The sequence below is a fragment of the Oncorhynchus mykiss genome, chromosome 4 (assembly GCF_013265735.2).
Source record: "Oncorhynchus mykiss isolate Arlee chromosome 4, USDA_OmykA_1.1, whole genome shotgun sequence".
NCBI lineage: Eukaryota > Metazoa > Chordata > Actinopteri > Salmoniformes > Salmonidae > Oncorhynchus > Oncorhynchus mykiss.
In genome coordinates this window covers 1,617,880-1,637,260 of record NC_048568.1, presented here as the reverse complement: position 1 = coordinate 1,637,260, position 19,381 = coordinate 1,617,880, and the positions used below count along the sequence as shown (strand labels likewise).

At 42.4% G+C, this 19,381-nt stretch overlaps 1 protein-coding gene across 5 annotated transcripts in view; it reads right to left on the bottom strand.

Moving 5' to 3' along the window:
- Positions 1-19,381, bottom strand: part of ttll7 (tubulin tyrosine ligase-like family, member 7) — a 119,434-nt gene that overhangs the window by 42,900 nt on the left and 57,153 nt on the right. For all 5 annotated transcript variants that reach the window (XR_002473246.2, XR_002473245.2, XM_021599946.2 and 2 more), the window contains exons 10-11: positions 12,086-12,180; positions 8,694-8,841 (exon numbers count right to left, since the gene is read on the bottom strand). Coding sequence is in view for 3 of the 5 variants with exons in the window: in XM_021599946.2 (XP_021455621.1) it covers positions 8,694-8,841; positions 12,086-12,180 (243 nt within the window). In the remaining 2 variants the exon portion in view is untranslated. The remainder of the gene's footprint in view (positions 1-8,693; positions 8,842-12,085; positions 12,181-19,381) is intronic.

Below are 19,381 nucleotides of genomic sequence, written 5' to 3'. Positions count from 1 at the left end.
GAGTAGCAGGCAGTTTACTCTGGGCATCTTATTCATCCAAGCTACTCAAAACTGCCCCCAGCCATATTAACTTCCATCTGCCGCCAAGGAAGGGTTTCGCATCCTCACATGACTTCTTCCCATGTCCAAAACCCCTTCACCTGGTGAACACGCTGCTTGGTCCTGGTTTGGTGGGATCTTCTGTCACGATCGTCGTTAGAATCATCGGACCAAGGTGCAGCGTGATATGGTTTCCACATATTTATTTAGTGAAATGCACAAAAAACAATAAAGAAAGAACGAAACGTGAAGTCAATGAAGTGCTAACAGGCAACTACACATAAACAAGATCCCTCAAACAAAGGTGGGAAAAATAACGACTTAAATATGATCCCCAATTAGAGACAACGATTAGCTGCCTCTAATTGGGAATCATACAAAACACCAACATAGAAAAAGCAACTAGAACACAACATAGACATAGAAATACTAGATCAACTCCTATTCACTGACTACTATACCATAGAGAAACAATGGCTCTCTATGGTCAGGGCGTGACAGACGGGTTCAAAATATTAGGGATCAATGAAATACATTACATATATGCATATTCGTCTCTGTTTCAGCACCAATTGGTAGATGGAAAATACTCTGATATTGTAATATATATATAAACAAAATATATTGATGAATCACAAATACAGTGGTTTGATTCATCCTGAAAGTTGCCATATTCAAGTTCAATCCATTAAATATTGGAAGGTGAGAAAAGTGCACAATAGGGTAATATAATAATAATACTTAATAATGAATTAATAATGAATAATAATAATAGTCCTATAAATCTACTCTATTCCTCACTAATCATGGAACTGTAATAACAAATGGTCCAGTCGTCGGGAACCATGCCCCAGGCTCCAGGTTTGAGCTGCTACCTGTGGTGCGAGTTCGATTATGATTCAAATAGGCTACATGTTCTAAATGAATACACACGTTAGCCTAATATAATCCAGTATTGCTAGCAACTCTCAACAACAACTACACGGACGTAACAGAGGAAAGAAAGGTTAACAGAACAGAATATTGCAAAATGTAGGCTACAAATTGAAGGAGAGTAACACTAAAGTGACAGTTCTAAATGTACGTGGGTATTACTGACCGTGGCTCCCAATAGTAGCTAATATTTAACATGATACAAATTGTTGAACATTTTTTGAAAAGCCCGGTCATACAATTAAAACATTGTAAAGCGCATAAATCAACTCGGTAGGTTCAGCACTACAGCCTATCGCTTGGGTCTCCAAATTTCATCCCCGGAAATTATTAGGACATACAATTACAGTGCTTTGAGACAGTATTCACACCCCTTGACTCCTTCCACATTTCTTTTAGTTACAGCCTGAATTTAAAATGGATCAAATTTAGATTTTTCTTTTCACTGGCCTACACACAATACCCCATAATGTCATAGTGGAATTATGTTTTTCAAAATTGTTTCAAATTAATACAAATTTAAAAGATGAAATGTCTCAAGTCAAAAAGTATTCAACCACTTTGTTATGGCAAGCCTATGTTCAGGAGTAAAAATGTGCTTAATAAGTCACATAATGGGTTGCATGGACTCACTCTGTGTGCCATAATAGTTGTCAACGTGATTTTTTTATGACTACCTCATCTCTGTACCCCATACATACAATTATCTGTAAGGTCCCTCAGTCGAGCAGTGAATTTCAAACACAGATTCAACCACAATGACCAGGAAGGTTTTCCAATAACTCACAAAGAAGGGCACCTATTGGTAGATGGGTTAAAAAAAAGAAAAAAGAAAAGCAGACATTGAATATCCCTTTGAGCATGGTGAAGTTATTAATTACACTTTGGATGCTGTATCAATACACCCAGTCACTACAAAGATACAGGCATCCTTCCTCAGTTGCCTGAGAGGAAGGAAAACGCTCAGGTGGCCAACGGTGACATTAAAAAAGTTACAGAGTTTAATGGCTGTGATAGCAGAAAACTGAGAATGGATCAACAAATTGTAGTTACTCCACAATACTAACCTAATTGATAGAGTGAAAAGAAGGAGGCCTGTACAGAATAAAAATATTCCAAAACATGCATCCTATTTGCAACAAGGCACTAAAGTAATGTAAGGCACTAAAGTAATGCAAAACATGTGGCAAAGCAATTCACATTTTGTTCTGAATACAAAGTGTTATGTTTGGGGCAAATCCAATCCAATACATTACTGAGTACCTCTCTCCATATTTTAAAGCATATTGGTGGCTGCATCATGTGATGGGTATGTTTGTAACCATTAAGGACTGTTTTTCAGGATAAAAAGAAACGGAATGGAGCTAAGCACAGGAAAAATCCTAGAGGAAAACCTGGTTCAGTCTTCTTTCCACCAGATACTGGGAGATGTATTCACATTTCAGCAGGACAATAGCCTAAAAAAAGGCCAAATCTGTACTGGAGTTGCTTACCAAGAAGACAGTGAATGTTCCTTAGTGGCTGATCTGCTTTAAAATCTAGGGCAAGACTTGAAAATGGCTGACTAGCAATGATCAACAACCAATTTGACAGAGCTTGAAGCATTTTGAAAATAATACATGGGAAAATATTGTACAATCCAGGTGTGTAAAGCTCTTAGAGACTTACCCAGAAAGACTCACAGCTTTAACCGCTGCCAAAAGTGATTCTAACATCTATTGACTTAGGGGTGTGAATACTTATGTAAATTAGATATTTTCTGCATTTAATTTTCAATACATTTGCAAAAGAATGGGTTTTCACTTTGTCATTATGGGATATTGTGACACAACAAAATGTGGAGTAAATCAAGCGGTGTGAATAATTTATGAAGGCACTGTAAATTTCAGAATAACGGCACAGCTATTTATAGCCTACTTCACTGTGGAAAAGGGGCTGAAATACACATCATGTTGATATGATTTTCAGCTCGCTTCCATATGACTTGTTTCAATTCAATCTCCAGCGATCATAAGGCAAAATCATCTAAAACAACTGCTATTCACAATCACCTTCTTCAAACCGATTACTCATTTACCTAGCTCTTATCAATTTATAAATTACAGTGTTTGGAGAATGGTATTATTTCTATCGGATTTCTATCCGAATGGAAATAGTAGATGTTTTTTCACTTGAAACCGACAGGTGCTCAACCTTATTCATGGTTTCCACTTGTGTAAAGATGGTGGAATTACTAGGGAATTAAGTCAAGGTCAGAATATGGCATATCTGTATACACCTACGCCATACCTCCATTTATTTGATATCCACCCCAATGGGTACCTTGCTGGCACTGGCTTTTCCCCATGCGTAGGTTCAAGGTCAGAATACACAAAAATTGAATAATGTGGAAGTAACTTGGGTCTGAATTCCCCCCATGCACCTCTATCTGAATAACAATGAGTGAAGGAATGACACTTTTCTCTATTTAGAATCGGACTAATGAAGTCAGAGGCACAGAGCGGAAAAGCACAAAAGGCCTAGTGTTGAAATGGACTAATCAAGGGGTAGAACCCACTAGCTACTTAAACCTGGCACTTAGCTCTGGAACACGTGACAACCTCATCCAGGCTACTCCGAACGCATGTATAATTACTCCAAGATCGCATAGCAGTTCAGACGTCTTTTGTCCTCGTCTTGTCGTGTCCTGTATATATATATATATTTACAACTTTTTTCACATACATTTTATTTTCCATCAACTCATCTTCTAAACACTCTCCTGCAACCAGCCTCACCAATTTATATTTATAAAAAAGTACTATTTACCTCAGATCTGTAATCCTCCAAGAAGCTAGCCAGAAACTCCAAGAAGCTAGCCAGAAACTAGCCAGAAGCTAGCCAGGAGCTAGCCAAGAAGCTAATCAGAAGCTAGTTAGCTTCTTTACTGGCAAATCGTTAGTATTCAGCTAACCACGGTTTGTGGTCATCAGCTATCCTTTAGCTCGAAAATCTATCGCCAGTTTTGTACGGCGCAGCGCGGCTCGGAACGGAACATACCGGACCAATTTTTCTCTCCATGTCCCTGGATTTCAACTGCTCTCTGGACATTCATACCCGGATCTCACAGCTTGCTAGCTGCTATCCGTGTGACAGTCGGCTTTCGTCGATTCCGGAGCAAACATCGATTGTTCCGGTGCTAGCCAGCTCCGTCAATCACTCCTGAGTTCCATCATTCACTCCTGGGCTGCAGTCACCTATCCGGACCCGTTTCACTGCCTACGCGGCGCCCCACCGGGCCTTCACAACTGGACTGCCGACGTTATCTACCTGAAGGAGATCCGGCTGGCTCCTCTGTCGCGACGTTACCTGAACGCCCATCTGCGGCCCGCTAACCGTTAGCTGTCCTACCGGCTGCTATCTGAATAGACAATCGGACAATTTATTTATTTTTATTATTATTATGTTTTCTTCTCGGGCCTCTATAACTATATCTATTGTTCTTATTTTTGTTGTTGTTGTGTGATTTGGATTAATCCCATCTACCTCACGGAACCCCACTAATCTACTGACCGAACGCAAGAGGTGGCTAACAACAGACTCCATCCTATGCTAGCTTGCTACCGGTTGGCTTGGCTAGCTGTCTAAATCGCCGTGACCCTCAACCAACCTCTCCACTCACTGGACCCTTTTGATCACTTGACTAAGCATGCCTCTCCTTAATGTCAATATGTCTTGTCCATTGCTGTTCTGGTTAGTGTTTATTGGCTTATTTCACTGTCGAGCCTCTAGTCCTGCTCACTATACCTTATCCAACCTATTAGTTCCACCACCCACACATGCAATGACATCTCCTGGTTTCAATGATGTTTCTAGAGACAATATCTCTCTCTTCATCACTCAATACCTAGGTTTACCTCCACTGTATTCACATCCTACCTTACCTTTGTCTGTACATTATACCTTGATGCTATTTTATCGCCCCCAGAAACCTCCTTTTACTCTCTGTTCCAGACGTTCTAGACGACCAATTCTTATTGCTTTTAGTCGCACCCTTATTCTACTCCTCCTATGTTCCTCTGGCGATGTAGAGGTGAATCCAGGCCCTGCAGTGCCTAGCTCCACTCCTATTCCCCAGGCGCTCTCTTTTGACGACTTCTGTAACCGTAATAGCCTTGGTTTCATGCATGTTAACATTAGAAGCCTCCTCCCTAAGTTTGTTATATTCACTGCTTTAGCACACTCTGCCAACCCGGATGTTCTAGCTGTGTCTGAATCCTGGCTTAGGAAGACCACCAAAAATTCAGACATTTTAATTCCAAACTACAACATTTTCAGACAAGATAGAACTGCCAAAGGGGGCGGTGTTGCAATCTACTGCAAAGATAGCCTGCAGAGTTCTGTCCTACTATCCAGGTCTGTACCCAAACAATTTGAACTTCTACTTTTAAAAATCCACCTCTCTAAAAACAAGTCTCTCACCGTTGCCGCCTGCTATAGACCACCCTCTGCCCCCAGCTGTGCTCTGGACACCATATGTGAACTGATTGCCCCCCATCTATCTTCAGAGCTCGTGCTGCTAGGCGACCTAAACTGGAACATGCTTAACACCCCAGCCATCCTACAATCTAAACTTGATGCCCTCAATCTCACACAAATTATCAATGAACCTACCAGGTACCTCCCCAAAGCCTTAAACATGGGCACCCTCATAGATATCATCCTAACCAACTTCCCCTCTAAATACACCTCTGCTGTCTTCAACCAAGATCTCAGCGATCACTGCCTCATTGCCTGCATCCGTAATGGGTCAGCGGTCAAACGACCTCCTCTCATCACTGTAAAACGCTCCCTGAAACACTTCAGCGAGCAGGCCTTTCTAATCGACCTGGCCGGGGTATCCTGGAAGGATATTGACCTCATCCCGTCAGTAGAGGATGCCTGGATATTTTTTAAAAATGCCTTCCTAACCATCTTAAATAAACACGCCCCATTCAAGAAATTTAGAACCAGGAACAGATATAGCCCTTGGTTCTCCCCAGACCTGACTGCCCTTAACCAACACAAAAACATCCTATGGCGTTCTGCATTAGCATCGAACAGCCCCCGTGATATGCAGCTGTTCAGGGAAGCTAGAAACCATTATACACAGGCAGTTAGAAATGCCAAGGCTAGCTTTTTCAAGCAGAAATTTGCTTCTTGCAACACTAACTCAAAAAAGTTCTGGGACACTGTAAAGTCCATGGAGAATAAGAACACCTCCTCCCAGCTGCCCACTGCACTGAAGATAGGAAACACTGTCACCACTGATAAATCCACCATAATTGAAAATTTCAATAAGCATTTTTCTACTGCTGGCCATGCTTTCCACCTGGCTACTCCTACCCCGGTCAACAGCACTGCACCCCCAACAGCAACTCGCCCAAGCCTTCCCCATTTCTCCTTCTCCCAAATCCATTCAGCTGATGTTCTGAAAGAGCTGCAAAATCTGGACCCCTACAAATCAGCCGGGCTAGACAATCTGGACCCTTTCTTTCTAAAATTATCTGCCGAAATTGTTGCCACCCCTATTACTAGCCTGTTCAACCTCTCTTTCGTGTCGTCTGAGATTCCCAAAGATTGGAAAGCAGCTGCGGTCATCCCCCTCTTCAAAGGGGGGGACACTCTTGACCCAAACTGCTACAGACCTATATCTATCCTACCATGCCTTTCTAAGGTCTTCGAAAGCCAAGTCAACAAACAGATTACCGACCATTTTGAATCTCACCATACCTTCTCTGCTATGTAATCTGGTTTCAGAGCTGGTCATGGGTGCACCTCAGCCACGCTCAAGGTCCTAAACGATATCTTAACCGCCATCGATAAGAAACATTACTGTGCAGCCGTATTCATTGATCTGGCCAAGGCTTTCGACTCTGTCAATCACCACATCCTCATCGGCAGACTCAACAGCCTTGGTTTCTCAAATGATTGCCTCGCCTGGTTCACCAACTACTTCTCTGATAGAGTTCAGTGTGTCAAATCGGAGGGTCTGTTGTCCGGACCTCTGGCAGTCTCTATGGGGGTGCCACAGGGTTCAATTCTTGGACCGACTCTCTTCTCTGTATACATCAATGAGGTCGCTCTTGCTGCTGGTGAGTCTCTGATCCACCTCTACGCAGACGACACCATTCTGTATACTTCCGGCCCTTCTTTGGACACTGTGTTAACAACCCTCCAGGCAAGCTTCAATGCCATACAACTCTCCTTCCGTGGCCTCCAATTGCTCTTAAATACAAGTAAAACTAAATGCATGCTCTTCAACCGATCGCTACCTGCACCTACCCGCCTGTCCAACATCACTACTCTGGACGGCTCTGACTTAGAATACGTGGACAACTACAAATACTTAGGTGTCTGGTTAGACTGTAAACTCTCCTTCCAGACCCATATCAAACATCTCCAATCCAAAGTTAAATCTAGAATTGGCTTCCTATTTCGCAACAAAGCATCCTTCACTCATGCTGCCAAACATACCCTTGTAAAACTGACCATCCTACCAATCCTCGACTTTGGCGATGTAATTTACAAAATAGCCTCCAATACCCTACTCAACAAATTGGATGCAGTCTATCACAGTGCAATCCGTTTTGTCACCAAAGCCCCATATACTACCCACCATTGCGACCTGTACGCTCTCGTTGGCTGGCCCTCGCTTCATACTCGTCGCCAAACCCACTGGCTCCATGTCATCTACAAGACCCTGCTAGGTAAAGTCCCCCCTTATCTCAGCTCGCTGGTCACCATAGCATCTCCCACCTGTAGCACATGCTCCAGCAGGTATATCTCTCTAGTCACCCCCAAAACCAATTCTTTCTTTGGCCGCCTCTCTTTCCAGTTCTCTGCTGCCAATGACTGGAACGAACTACAAAAATCTCTGAAACTGGAAACACTTATCTCCCTCACTAGCTTTAAGCACCAACTGTCAGAGCAGCTCACAGATTACTGCACCTGTACATAGCCCACCTATAATTTAGCCCTATCAACTACCTCTTTCCCAACTGTATTTAATTTATTTATTTATTTTGCTCCTTTGCACCCCATTATTTTTATTTCTACTTTGCACATTCTTCCATTGCAAAACTACCATTCCAGTGTTTTACTTGCTATATTGTATTTACCTTGCCACCAAGGCCTTTTTTGCCTTTACCTCCCTTCTCACCTCATTTGCTCACATTGTATATAGACTTGTTTATACTTTATTATTGACTGTATGTTTGTTTTACTCCATGTGTAACTCTGTGTTGTTGTATCTGTCGAACTGCTTTGCTTTATCTTGGCCAGGTCGCAATTGTAAATGAGAACTTGTTCTCAACTTGCCTACCTGGTTAAATAAAGGTAAAATAAATAAATAAATAATGAAATGTTAGGCTATCGACTGAAACTTTTACAGTGACAAGGGCAAGGAAAGAGCAGTAGTTTCTCTCATTCTATCAAATATTGTTTTTCTTGTTCGGGTCGCTGCCACCGGCACAGGTAAGGCTATGCCGACATGGGTTTTTATTTAGGCCTACTGTCCTTTAACACATCTCATCCATCTTTCTGTCGATCTCTCCATATGTGTTCAATATCAATGTGTATAATCTGCTAAATGGTAAATATTATATTATATATTATTATGTGTAAAGAAAATATTAAAGCAGAGGGAATTCCTACTACTGAAATTATAACAATCATTTTTAAAAGTCGTTTTTTTTACGCACCAGTTCTTCTTTCCTCCGCTCCAGCGTGTGGCGCTGTTTTTCTGCCTCGGAGGAGGCGGCCGAGAGCTTCTTCATGGAGCCCTGGCCGTAGAGTCGTCTCTGGGCCTCCGCCTTCTGCTGGGCCAGGTTACGCTTCTTGTCGCTCGCTCTGAAAGAAGAAACCACAACACAGCAGAGACAAACAATGAGAACAGCAAACGTTCTCTTTCTTTCTCTCTCTCATTTAGCTTCCCTCCATTACCTTTATTTATTTACGTACTCTCTCAAGTATAATTTGATTCATCTTGCAAAGCCCCCAGCCTCTCTCTTTTGGCATTGAAGCACAAAAAGTGGAATGCTGAACATACCAAACCTGGGTTCTTTCAAAAACCATAGCTGCACTTGAGTTTGCCCTGGAGTAATGGAATGAATATCATCCAAAAAGTGCAAACCCACACTCCTGACAGGCCCAATCAAATGCTCAAAACATTTGAAAAAAGCAAAGTTGGAAGGAGTCAGAACCATTGACTTTCTTCATATTCCTAATAAAGAAGTCAATGGCCCTAACTCTCTGACCTAGTGGGAGCAATATATTTCAGCCACTCACTGGCCCTTTAAATGTAATATTGTGCCCAGTTGTGGGCATTGGGGTTAGTCTGTGTCCTGGATTCCCCGGGAACTGCCCTAGCTCATTTGGGCGGAGGGATACGGATTGTCTTCTGACGCCTTTCTAGAGCCGGAGACTAAACCGAAAGTTATCGATACTGACCATACCGATGACTTATCGCAGGTATTTTGCTGATATTGTTCATTAAAATAAGTAGCCTATACTGAAGAAATGTGAAGTTTGAAATGAAATAAGTTTGCTAATATCAGTGATTGTTATGGGACAATTGATGACTACAACCATCAAACTAGTAGTAGTAGTTTAAAGGAGAATAAAAAAAACCTGCTGCACGTTAAAATTATAAACATATCACTATTTATCATTATCACATCAATTTAGGCAATATATATTTTCTTTCATATCGCACAGCTCTACATCTTTCCAATTGAACCAAGTCACAAGCCCACCCAGCCACCACGGCCCACTCCTTACAGAGGAGTAAGTAATAACTATATAAAGAAATGTAACAACGTTTCTTTCACTCAGTGAACATACGCAGTTTGTCTGGTGCCAGACGTTGTTTCAATGTTCTATCACCAGGCCAAGTTTTATTTGTTGGGTATTAATCAAATCTCCCCTTTTTGTCTTTATGAATGCAGTAAACATCAGCAATGAAACAAATTCTTCTGATCAGGGATTAATGGTACTGTACTGCGCTTGAGCTGTTAAACAATGCTTTTTCTCCTAATGATTTACTATACTGTACTGGGCTGACCTAGAGCTACGTTCAATGTATCGCTGTGTATCACAGTGCTTCCAAACAGATCTTTTGAAATTCTTCTGATAAGGAATTTATATTGTACTGGGCTGACCTAGAGCTGCGTTCAGTGTATCACTGTGACACAGTGCTGTAAACAGATCTTTTGAAATTCTTCTGATAAGGTATTTATATTGTACTGCACTGGGATAGAGCTGTGTTCAGTGTATCACTGTGCATCACTGTGACACAGTGGTGTAAACAGATCTATTGTAGGGGTGTATTTGATCCACTCCAGTGTGTAAGTCCTAATGTAATGGCATTCCTTGTTGTTTATGGGGAGTGTATGGGGACTATATTTAGCCATGTGATGGAGAGGCACAGAGAGAGCAGAGAGCTGGAGGTCAGGTCTGGGATGATCAATCAGTGTAGAGACTCAAGGCAGCCCGGGGACAGCACAACCACAACTAGTCAGTATAGATACAATCACACACGCAAACGTGTACACACACACACACACACACACACACACTCACATAAACATGTACACACACAAAGACACGCACAGACACGTACACATACACCTATTGTAACCACTAACCGGCCCCCGCCCAGTAACTTGCCCTGAACTTTAGTTACTATCCGGCTACCACCTGGTACTCAACCCTGCAGCTTAGAGACTGCTGCCCTATGTACATAGTCATAGAACACTGGTCACTTTAATAATGTTTACATAATGTTTTACCCACTTCAACTGTGTAGACTGTATTCTAGTCAAGGTTCATCCTATATACAGTGCATTGCGAAAGTATTCGGCCCCCTTGAACTTTGCGACCTTTTGCCACATTTCAGGCTTCAAACATAAAGATATAAAACTGTATTTTTTTGTGAAGAATCAACAAATGTCAGTCTCTCGATGTGCAAAACTGATAGAGACATACCCCAAGCGACTTACAGCTGTAATCGCAGCAAAAGGTGGCGCTACAAAGTATTAACTTAAGGGGGCTGAATAATTTTGCACGCCCAATTTTTCAGTTTTTGATTTGTTAAAAAAGTTTGAAATATCCAATAAATGTCGTTCCACTTCATGACTGTGTCCCACTTGTTGTTGATTCTTCACAAAAAATACAGTTTTATATCTTTATGTTTGAAGCCTGAAATGTGGCAAAAGGTCGCAAAGTTCAAGGGGGCCGAATACTTTCGCAAGGCTCTGTAACTACTGCTGTACCAACCTTTTCTATTCATATACTGTCCATCATTTCTATACACACCATCATACACCTAATTATTTATATTCTGGACTCTGACGTTCTACTATTTCTTTATTTTGGAGATTCCTGTGTATTGTTTTGTATTACTGTACTGTTGGAGCTAGACACAGGCATTTCTCTACACCCGCGATAACATCAACAATATATGTGTACGTGACAATAAAAAATAAAACAATTGATATTTTATTTGATTCCCATATACTTCCTGTCATTGAACCAACGACTATCCATTTAAAAGCATCATTTTTATTTAATTGTTTAAATTTTTTCGCAGAAGTGGCAATAATTTAGTAGGGGTGGGTCACCGCTACTAAAGGAATATAGGGGAAACTGTGCGCACACACACACGCACACACTATAAAGCATACTGTAAGCAACACACACAACGCCCGATTGAACAATGCACAAAGAGAACAATGGAGAGGGCCTAAGCTTTGTAACTCTTTTCTTTCGCCATCCAACAATCCAGCACGTAACCCACTTTTACAAGGACTGCAGATTTAGCAGTTGTTAAAACTAAATACAGAAGCCTAGTAAACAAAGCATACTAATGAAATCACTCTGCAACGAATAACAAGAGGGGTAGATAGTGCGCACATCAAAGAATTGAAAATGTTGGTGGTGAAATAAAGAGAATCAATACAAATCTAAAACATTCAAAAGCCTTGGCCATGCAAAAGTTCAGCGTATGCTTTTTGATGAACTCATAATGGGCCTCGGGAGGCCGTGCGGATGATATTGTAGAAATGCTGCTGCTACACAGCATCTATAGGCCTACCTGATGTTGAGAAGTTTCAGTGCGTTGAGCAAGACCCCTTTCTTCACGTCGTAATCAATCTTCTGATCGGTCCCGAAGCTCGGCGCTCGATTGATCTGCGGGAGAAAATATTCACATTTTAAAAATATTCAACAGTGAAATACAATTTGAAAAAACATGACCTATGGTCAACACTTGAATTGATTTGATTGATTTATTGTCTTAAGATATTGTAGAGTTGCCCAGAGGATGAAGTACAAAGCCCAGAGGATACCATTGTAACATCCCTCTTTATGTTGTGTTTCTTATGATTATAAGAATGGATTATGCAAAATTATTCAACACTTATTTCCAATGTGGTCTGTGCTAGTGCACTTTAGGGAGACTAGTGTGAGGAGGGAGGTGGACGTGTGTGTATGTTAGGGAGGGGGTTAGTGTTTATTGGTTGGAGGACACTTTAGAGCCTGGTCCTGTGACCTTTGACCTAGCCCACATCCTGTCTGGTGGGGGCCGGGAAGGGGGGGGGGGGAGGCAGCTGTCACCAAATACGTGACCCCGTCGCTGTGAGCCAATGACAGCGACCGGTAGCTCGGTCCATGGCATGCTACTGCCCCCTTTGTCCTATGGGACGCTGGCACCTCCAGCCAATACAAACAGGCTCTTATCTCTCCGTGTTTGAGAACATCAAACCTGTGCAGCATTGTGGGTAAATTGTGCCTGACTGACTGAACTACAAATAATAAGGAATATTTATTTATGATGGTAGATGATTTGTAGATCAGTCCGTCGGTAATGTCAACTACAATGTCGAACAAGCCCAATAACACAGTACAGTAGCTCAGTACAAGCAGCACAAGCCATATGAATGGGATAAAACGTTCAGAGGATTCACTCACAGTGCTCCATACAAAAGCCCTATATCATTCCTTTTCATTCTTGCAAAATGTAAGAATGGCCTCCCTTTTCTCAAAAAGGGTAAAAACGTTGTCAGTCGGGGCGACGGATTCAGATATCAAGCATTATACCTGACATGACAAAAGTTCTCATCCCCAGATGGTGGGGGAATTGTGAGCGGCAAAAAAGGGGCCAGCATATCAAGGAGAGAACACTGATTGAATTCTGCCTAAAAGGGAGTTCAAATGACGGCGGCGCAGCCAGCGCTAACGGCGGGATCAGGTTTCAGTCCTTGAGCGTCACGAGATAACACTACTCCCCCGGTGACACATTCGCGCCACCTCTTTACCTTTTCATACACACAGCACTGCCACCATTTGGTGTAATTAGTTTAGGATTAGGTTGAGAAAACACATATGCACACACACAGACATTTCAATAATGCTCCACTTACACAAACAAGAAGGGAAACCTCTAGGTGCACACACTGGGTCAGTTCATTTCAATTATATTTCCTGTAGTAAGCTCAATCTACACACTGTATTTATGTCAGCAAATGGCCCCAAGACAGAAAGACTGGAAATGCTCCCTAGGTACCAAGACTCGCCGTTTCTCTCCTGGCCGGCCAATCACTAATCCCCAGCACAAAGGTGCTTGCTGATGTGTGCCAGGGCTTAGGGAGCGCTGCTGTAAGATCATATTTACATCACAACCTAGGCTCCATGCACCACTGAGCGTAATGTAGCTAGGGTTGGCAACAGTGAGCTAAATCAATGAATAAACTGTAGCGGCCGTAACCCTACCAGGTCCTGATGCCCCCATTGCCCCTGGGTCCTTTGAGCACAGACGGGCAACAGTACCATCGGAGAGCTGTCCCTTCACACAAGGTGCCATAGATTTACAGTGTCAGCCATTTAGCTTTTCCTATCCCAGTGTTCTCTCCCGCTCAGTCAACTATGTTTTTCCCAGTGCCTGGGAGATTTTAGCCTCATGTCCCACTTTCAGAAGAGAGAACAGAATAGAAAGGGAAAGAGAAAGGGAGAAAAGTGTGATTTTCATTTATATACCCCTCACATAGTGTGTGACACACACAAAGAGAGCATGGGGGTATGTACTGTATGCTGCATGGTTAGTGCAGTTGCCATTGGTAATCCCGGCTGCGTTTTTCTCAGTTTGTCTAATTTTTCAGTGTGATTTGTGGTGTCAATCTATCACGGGGAGACCGGCAGTATAACACACTCGCTCTTGCTCTTTCTTAATCTCGCTCTCTGTTGATCTCCTTCACTTGGTCGCTTTTCTCTCCTTATTTCCTTCTCTCTCAACCCTTTCAATCTCCTTCTCTCTCTCTCCCTCTTCTCTTGCTCTGAGGTAGGAAGTCAGGCCAGTCTGGGTCTAATGAACCCCCGCAGCCTCTAAAATCCTGCTCTGATTTCCTTAAGTGTCTCAGTCAGGGGCTTAAAGAGCGCGTGCTCCAAGAGGCGTTCAATAAAAACAAAAGATTATACATTTTACCCTTTGAGTTTTCCCAAATTCGCATTGACAACTCTGAATATATCAATCCAACTAAAGAGAGTGAGAGAGCAAACGAGAACAAACAAAACATACATGTTTATATCATCGTTTTATTTATTTATTTTCCCCCGGTCGATTTCAATTCTTCCAATTTAAAGGTTGGGATCAGAGTGAATGTCAGCTAGGTGCATAGTGAATCAGTTACATACCCCAGGAAAATGTCTCTCTCTCTTTTTCTTTTGCACCTGGATACGTGTCTTTGAAGCATAAGTAACCTGCCAACGTTTCTATAGGCACATGTAAAATGTAGCTCTGTGGTCGGGCGTTCTGCGTGCGGTTTTAGCCCCACGTGAATCAACCATTTGGTTTGAATCGACTTTGATGTACTTGTGCTATAATGATCCTGATTATTAGCCTTAAAGCACAAACAGAAGGGCGCACAGAGCAACCCAGCAAATTCATATGATGGATGGATTTTGGACAGTTCAGTCGAAATAAATATAAGAGAAAAAGTACAAATTCTCCCCACATAGCTGTCTGACTCACAGTGAGCTGAGCAGGGCCTTAAGGGCATTGGATAGCGCAGAGAGAGCCCTATAATAATATACATATTAATGGATCAATGAATCAGTGCTCATGGTCAACTCCCATTGTGTTTGTGTTTAAATACTCTGCAGACACTGAAATGCACGGTCGTGATTAATCTCTCTCAGTAAGATTAACCCGCCTTATTATGCCTACATTAGTGTATACAAACCCTGGCTTTCTCAAACTCCGATACGGCCTCAAACACTCAGGGATATTGGCGCAGTTCAACAGCCACCAGAATGGACTGTTATTGCAGCACAAAGGCAAAAAGGGAGAGCGGTGATCCAGCTGGTCGGCCGGTTAAATGGGGCTCCGGTTTCGCCGCCTTCTCAATTACTGTTTTATTCCTTTGTGGCATTTATAATGGCTAATTCCGACAGAGAAACTTGAGCTGGCAGTGGGAGCAGTCCAGAGCATGTTAAAGGTCCTGGGACTCACCAGACCAACACTTCACAAAAAGTTACCTGTCTCGACCCGTTTTGAATGGCTTGTACACATGCTTGTCCAAGACAAACAACACAGACACACACACAGTTGCTGCCATCGCAGCCTAATGATAAATGACTAAATGCTGGTGCTCGTTTTCAACTGGCCCATTTACCAAACCTGTACATTCCTAATTTGATGCTTATTCTGTGAAATAGTCATGTTTTTAAAAAAAAAAGTTTAAATTACCTAACTTAGTTTTGCCATGGTTATGGATGGAGACAGACAGATCCCATGGATCGTTGGAATTTTTTGTTAAAAGGGGCAATCTGCAGTTGCTCCATCCATTTTTAGCTTAACGAAAAGTACCCATCGATTCTTGAAGAATATAACAAATGGCTCATGGGCTTATTTCAACTGTCGTAACCCATCAGAACCCAAAATATAAGCTTGTTTCACTCCAATGTTTGTAAACAAAGTAAATGTAAATAAACACTATATAACCTCAAAACATGGTTAAAACTATCATTTGTATAATCATGGTCCTTACATCCATAGATATGTCAATGAATTTTAGAGTGGTTACATTTCTCTATCCCTATTCATCAGGTTTTTCCCAAAACAGCAGTGGCCAGTTAGATTTGTTATTGTTCAAACTGCTGATTGCCGCTTTAATAAACCCCTTATGAAGCCATACAGCTGGAAGGTGAATACTGCCATCTAGAGTTCCATAGGAGATTAAATAGGCAGGGGCATGAAGGTACATATTATTCATAAACATTTCAAATATTACAGGAATCAAAAATAATGGATTTAATCAGTGCAATAACTTATATTAATAAAATATATTCGAGGACAAAGCAACTCAAATATAATAAAATATGTACAACTATATGTATGTTTTTGAATTCTTGGAAAGGAAATCAAGATGGTGGAAATGTCTTGAAAGGAGGAAAAGGAGCATGCCAATTCATTCTTAATCACCCTGAATTCACCTTGAATATTTAAGGAACAAAGTGTATTTCAAAGCTTTGTTGAAGTTATTCTAACAAAAAGAGTATGCAGGGCACTGTTTCCTTTATCCCCTAAATATTACACCTCACATTTATATGTATTTTTAGCTCCATAAATACAAAAATTATATCATATAATAAATAGGCTCAAAATAACCAGTTATCTCCACGGATTAAATATAATTGTATGAAAGTTTATTTAACTACAACCTACTTAATCTTTTCTGAAATGAAAATAGACTGAGGTATTTTAGGGTATTGTATTTTATAGACACCGTTGGATGTGTCTGCCTTTTGATGTAGACAACTTTGGACTGGACACAGCGGCAAGGAGGGGAAGTAGCCGTCGCGCTGCGTAGAGGATAACAGCAGAAGATCAAAGTGTGTGTATGTGTGTGAGAGAAAGAGCGAGCGAGTGTGTGTTTGTTTGTGTGTGTTTGTGCGTGCCTTAAAAAGAGCTGCAGTATTTGTTTACGCTCGCCAGTGCAGATCATTTCCATTCACCCCCCTAGCAGTAGAAAGGATGTCTGGTTATATAGGCTCTCAGGAAGGGACAAGCGAACCAAACTCATCTTGAAACAATCGGAGAGGGGGTTAGAGCGAGCTTCGTCTGACCACCGGGGGGGGGGGGTGCGGCCAGAGCTATCGCCCGTCCCAAACACCAGCAGCACGCTTGACTCAAAGCACGCATGCCTCATTAGCTGCCAATCACTCCTTGCGACACGCCCCTGAGGTGGTGAAATGGTGGGATGGCTGAGAGGAGGAGGAGGAGGGAGGTGGGCAATTACACTGCAGCCTTCAACAAACAAACCCTGTAATGAGTGCGCTTCACATTGGAGAGCAGTGACATCACTCATCACTATGTGTGTGTGTGTATGTGTGTGTGTACATATGGCGTGAGAGTGTTTTCAAATTCTCACACACCACCTCTTTCAGACAGCCGCGTCAACAAAGGCGGCAAAACACTTTTGTGCGTGAGCTTTTTTTCTTATTTTTATCCACCTCCCATTTTGTTATGGGTCTGCTGCATGTTTCACAAGTGTCAAGTCCCTCCCAGCTCCTCCTGAAGTATGAAAGCATGGGTTTGATGATGGGAGAGATCAGAGCAGGTCGCAGCAGCTACCCTGGAGAGACAGAGTAACCCCTACACACAAACACAGGAGTTCTGCATGCACAAAACATGCAGAGGCTGCCCTAAGAAGCTCCCTGATGTCTTTGAGGCGCTGGAGACCAGTGCCGCGGCACGAGACTCGAGTCATCCTCACAGTGACCTTCCAGGACTGCATCCCAAACGGCACCCTATTCCTGATATAATACACTACTTCTTACCAGGGCCCATAACATTCTGGTCAAAAGTATTGCACAAAATATAGGTAATAGATTGCCACTTGGAGTCCAGCCCAGGAATTATTCCTGCTAGCTGCAAACAATTGTTCCTTTTATTTGGAAAACCAGGTGTCTTTCTTTTGATCACATACAGAAAAAGAGCAAAACAGGATTTAATGAGGGCCGAACTCGACGAGTGGTCCACAGGCCAGTGTTCCCGGCCAGAGAAAACCCACTAATAATTCCTAAACAATAAATATGCTCACACCCAGGCGCTCCGGCTGTGGGATAGACATGCCAAATAATTTAACGGGACAGTTTGCATGTATATTCTCCCTTTTCGCCCTCTCGCTGTGCGCCCTGAATATTCTCTCCCGTCGCCCGCTTTTGACATTATTCGTCATGCTGGCTTAACATCTCTAGTGTGACTGGGGTCCTGGAAAGACTTGAGAAACAATGGGAAAGCGAGGGCCCTGGGGGAATGATATGGGGGGAATGATATCAGTGTCGCACCGCAATACTTAGCTAATGAGCAAAAGCATCATCCCGCATGACTCTCTCTCTCTCTCTCTGACCCTTTTCTTTTCGACACTATACCAAGATACCTTTGCTTGTATCTGTTAGATTTTTTTGGGGGGGAAGTTTTATTTCCTCACAAGCCCCCAGTTTACCTCACCAGTGTTAATTATTTTCATAGATTTTTTCCTCCTTTTCTCGCATGTTTGCAAAATTAACCCTTATTAAAACGATTAGAAAGCCAACAACAGTCTAACCAGTTGGTGAGCGTCGAATGGCGATGAATGAAAAGCTGTCGAAGAGATGCAGATGCTGTGTGTGTGCGTGCGTGTTTGCCTGCGTGTGCATGTCTGTGTGCGTTTGTGTGCATGTATGACTGTGTGTGTGCATCAACCCAGGCGGGTCAATGAAAGTGAGGTTTCTTGGGTTACACCATTTGTGTGTCTCTCCCTGTGTAATGCTGGTGTTTTGACTGTCAATAGGAGGTATAACCGGTGTTGAAAACCCAAGGAATTAAGATAAGGATCGCACAAAGCCTGTCTTTCTCTCCCTGCTCAGTACAATGAGCTCTGCGTCTGATGTGGCTTTGGTTCGCCTCGAATCTCTCCCTCCCGCCTTCTCCATTTTCTCCTCCATCTTCAACCCTACAGCCACAATGCTGAAGTAATGCTTTGGTTATTATCGAGCAGGTGTGTGTTTGTACAAATGTACAGTCCCCTTTTCTGAGTATCAGCACTTATTTTCAATATTTTTCAAGCTCAGTTGATTTTCCTTTGTGTCCGTTCATTGGGAAATCGCAGGAGCTCGAGACTGCCGAGGGTCTGTTCAGCTACGAGCAAGTGTCCCTAATCAAGGGTGTTTGCAACGCCACACAATGGCGAATGCCTTGTCAAAGCTGTGTGGCGCCTTTTCAAGCGTAATTGTAGGATGTGAAACGCAATCATGTTCTTTTCTTGAAACCCACCCCCAGAATGAAACATACACGCATACACACACACACACACACACACACACACACACACACACACACACACACACACAC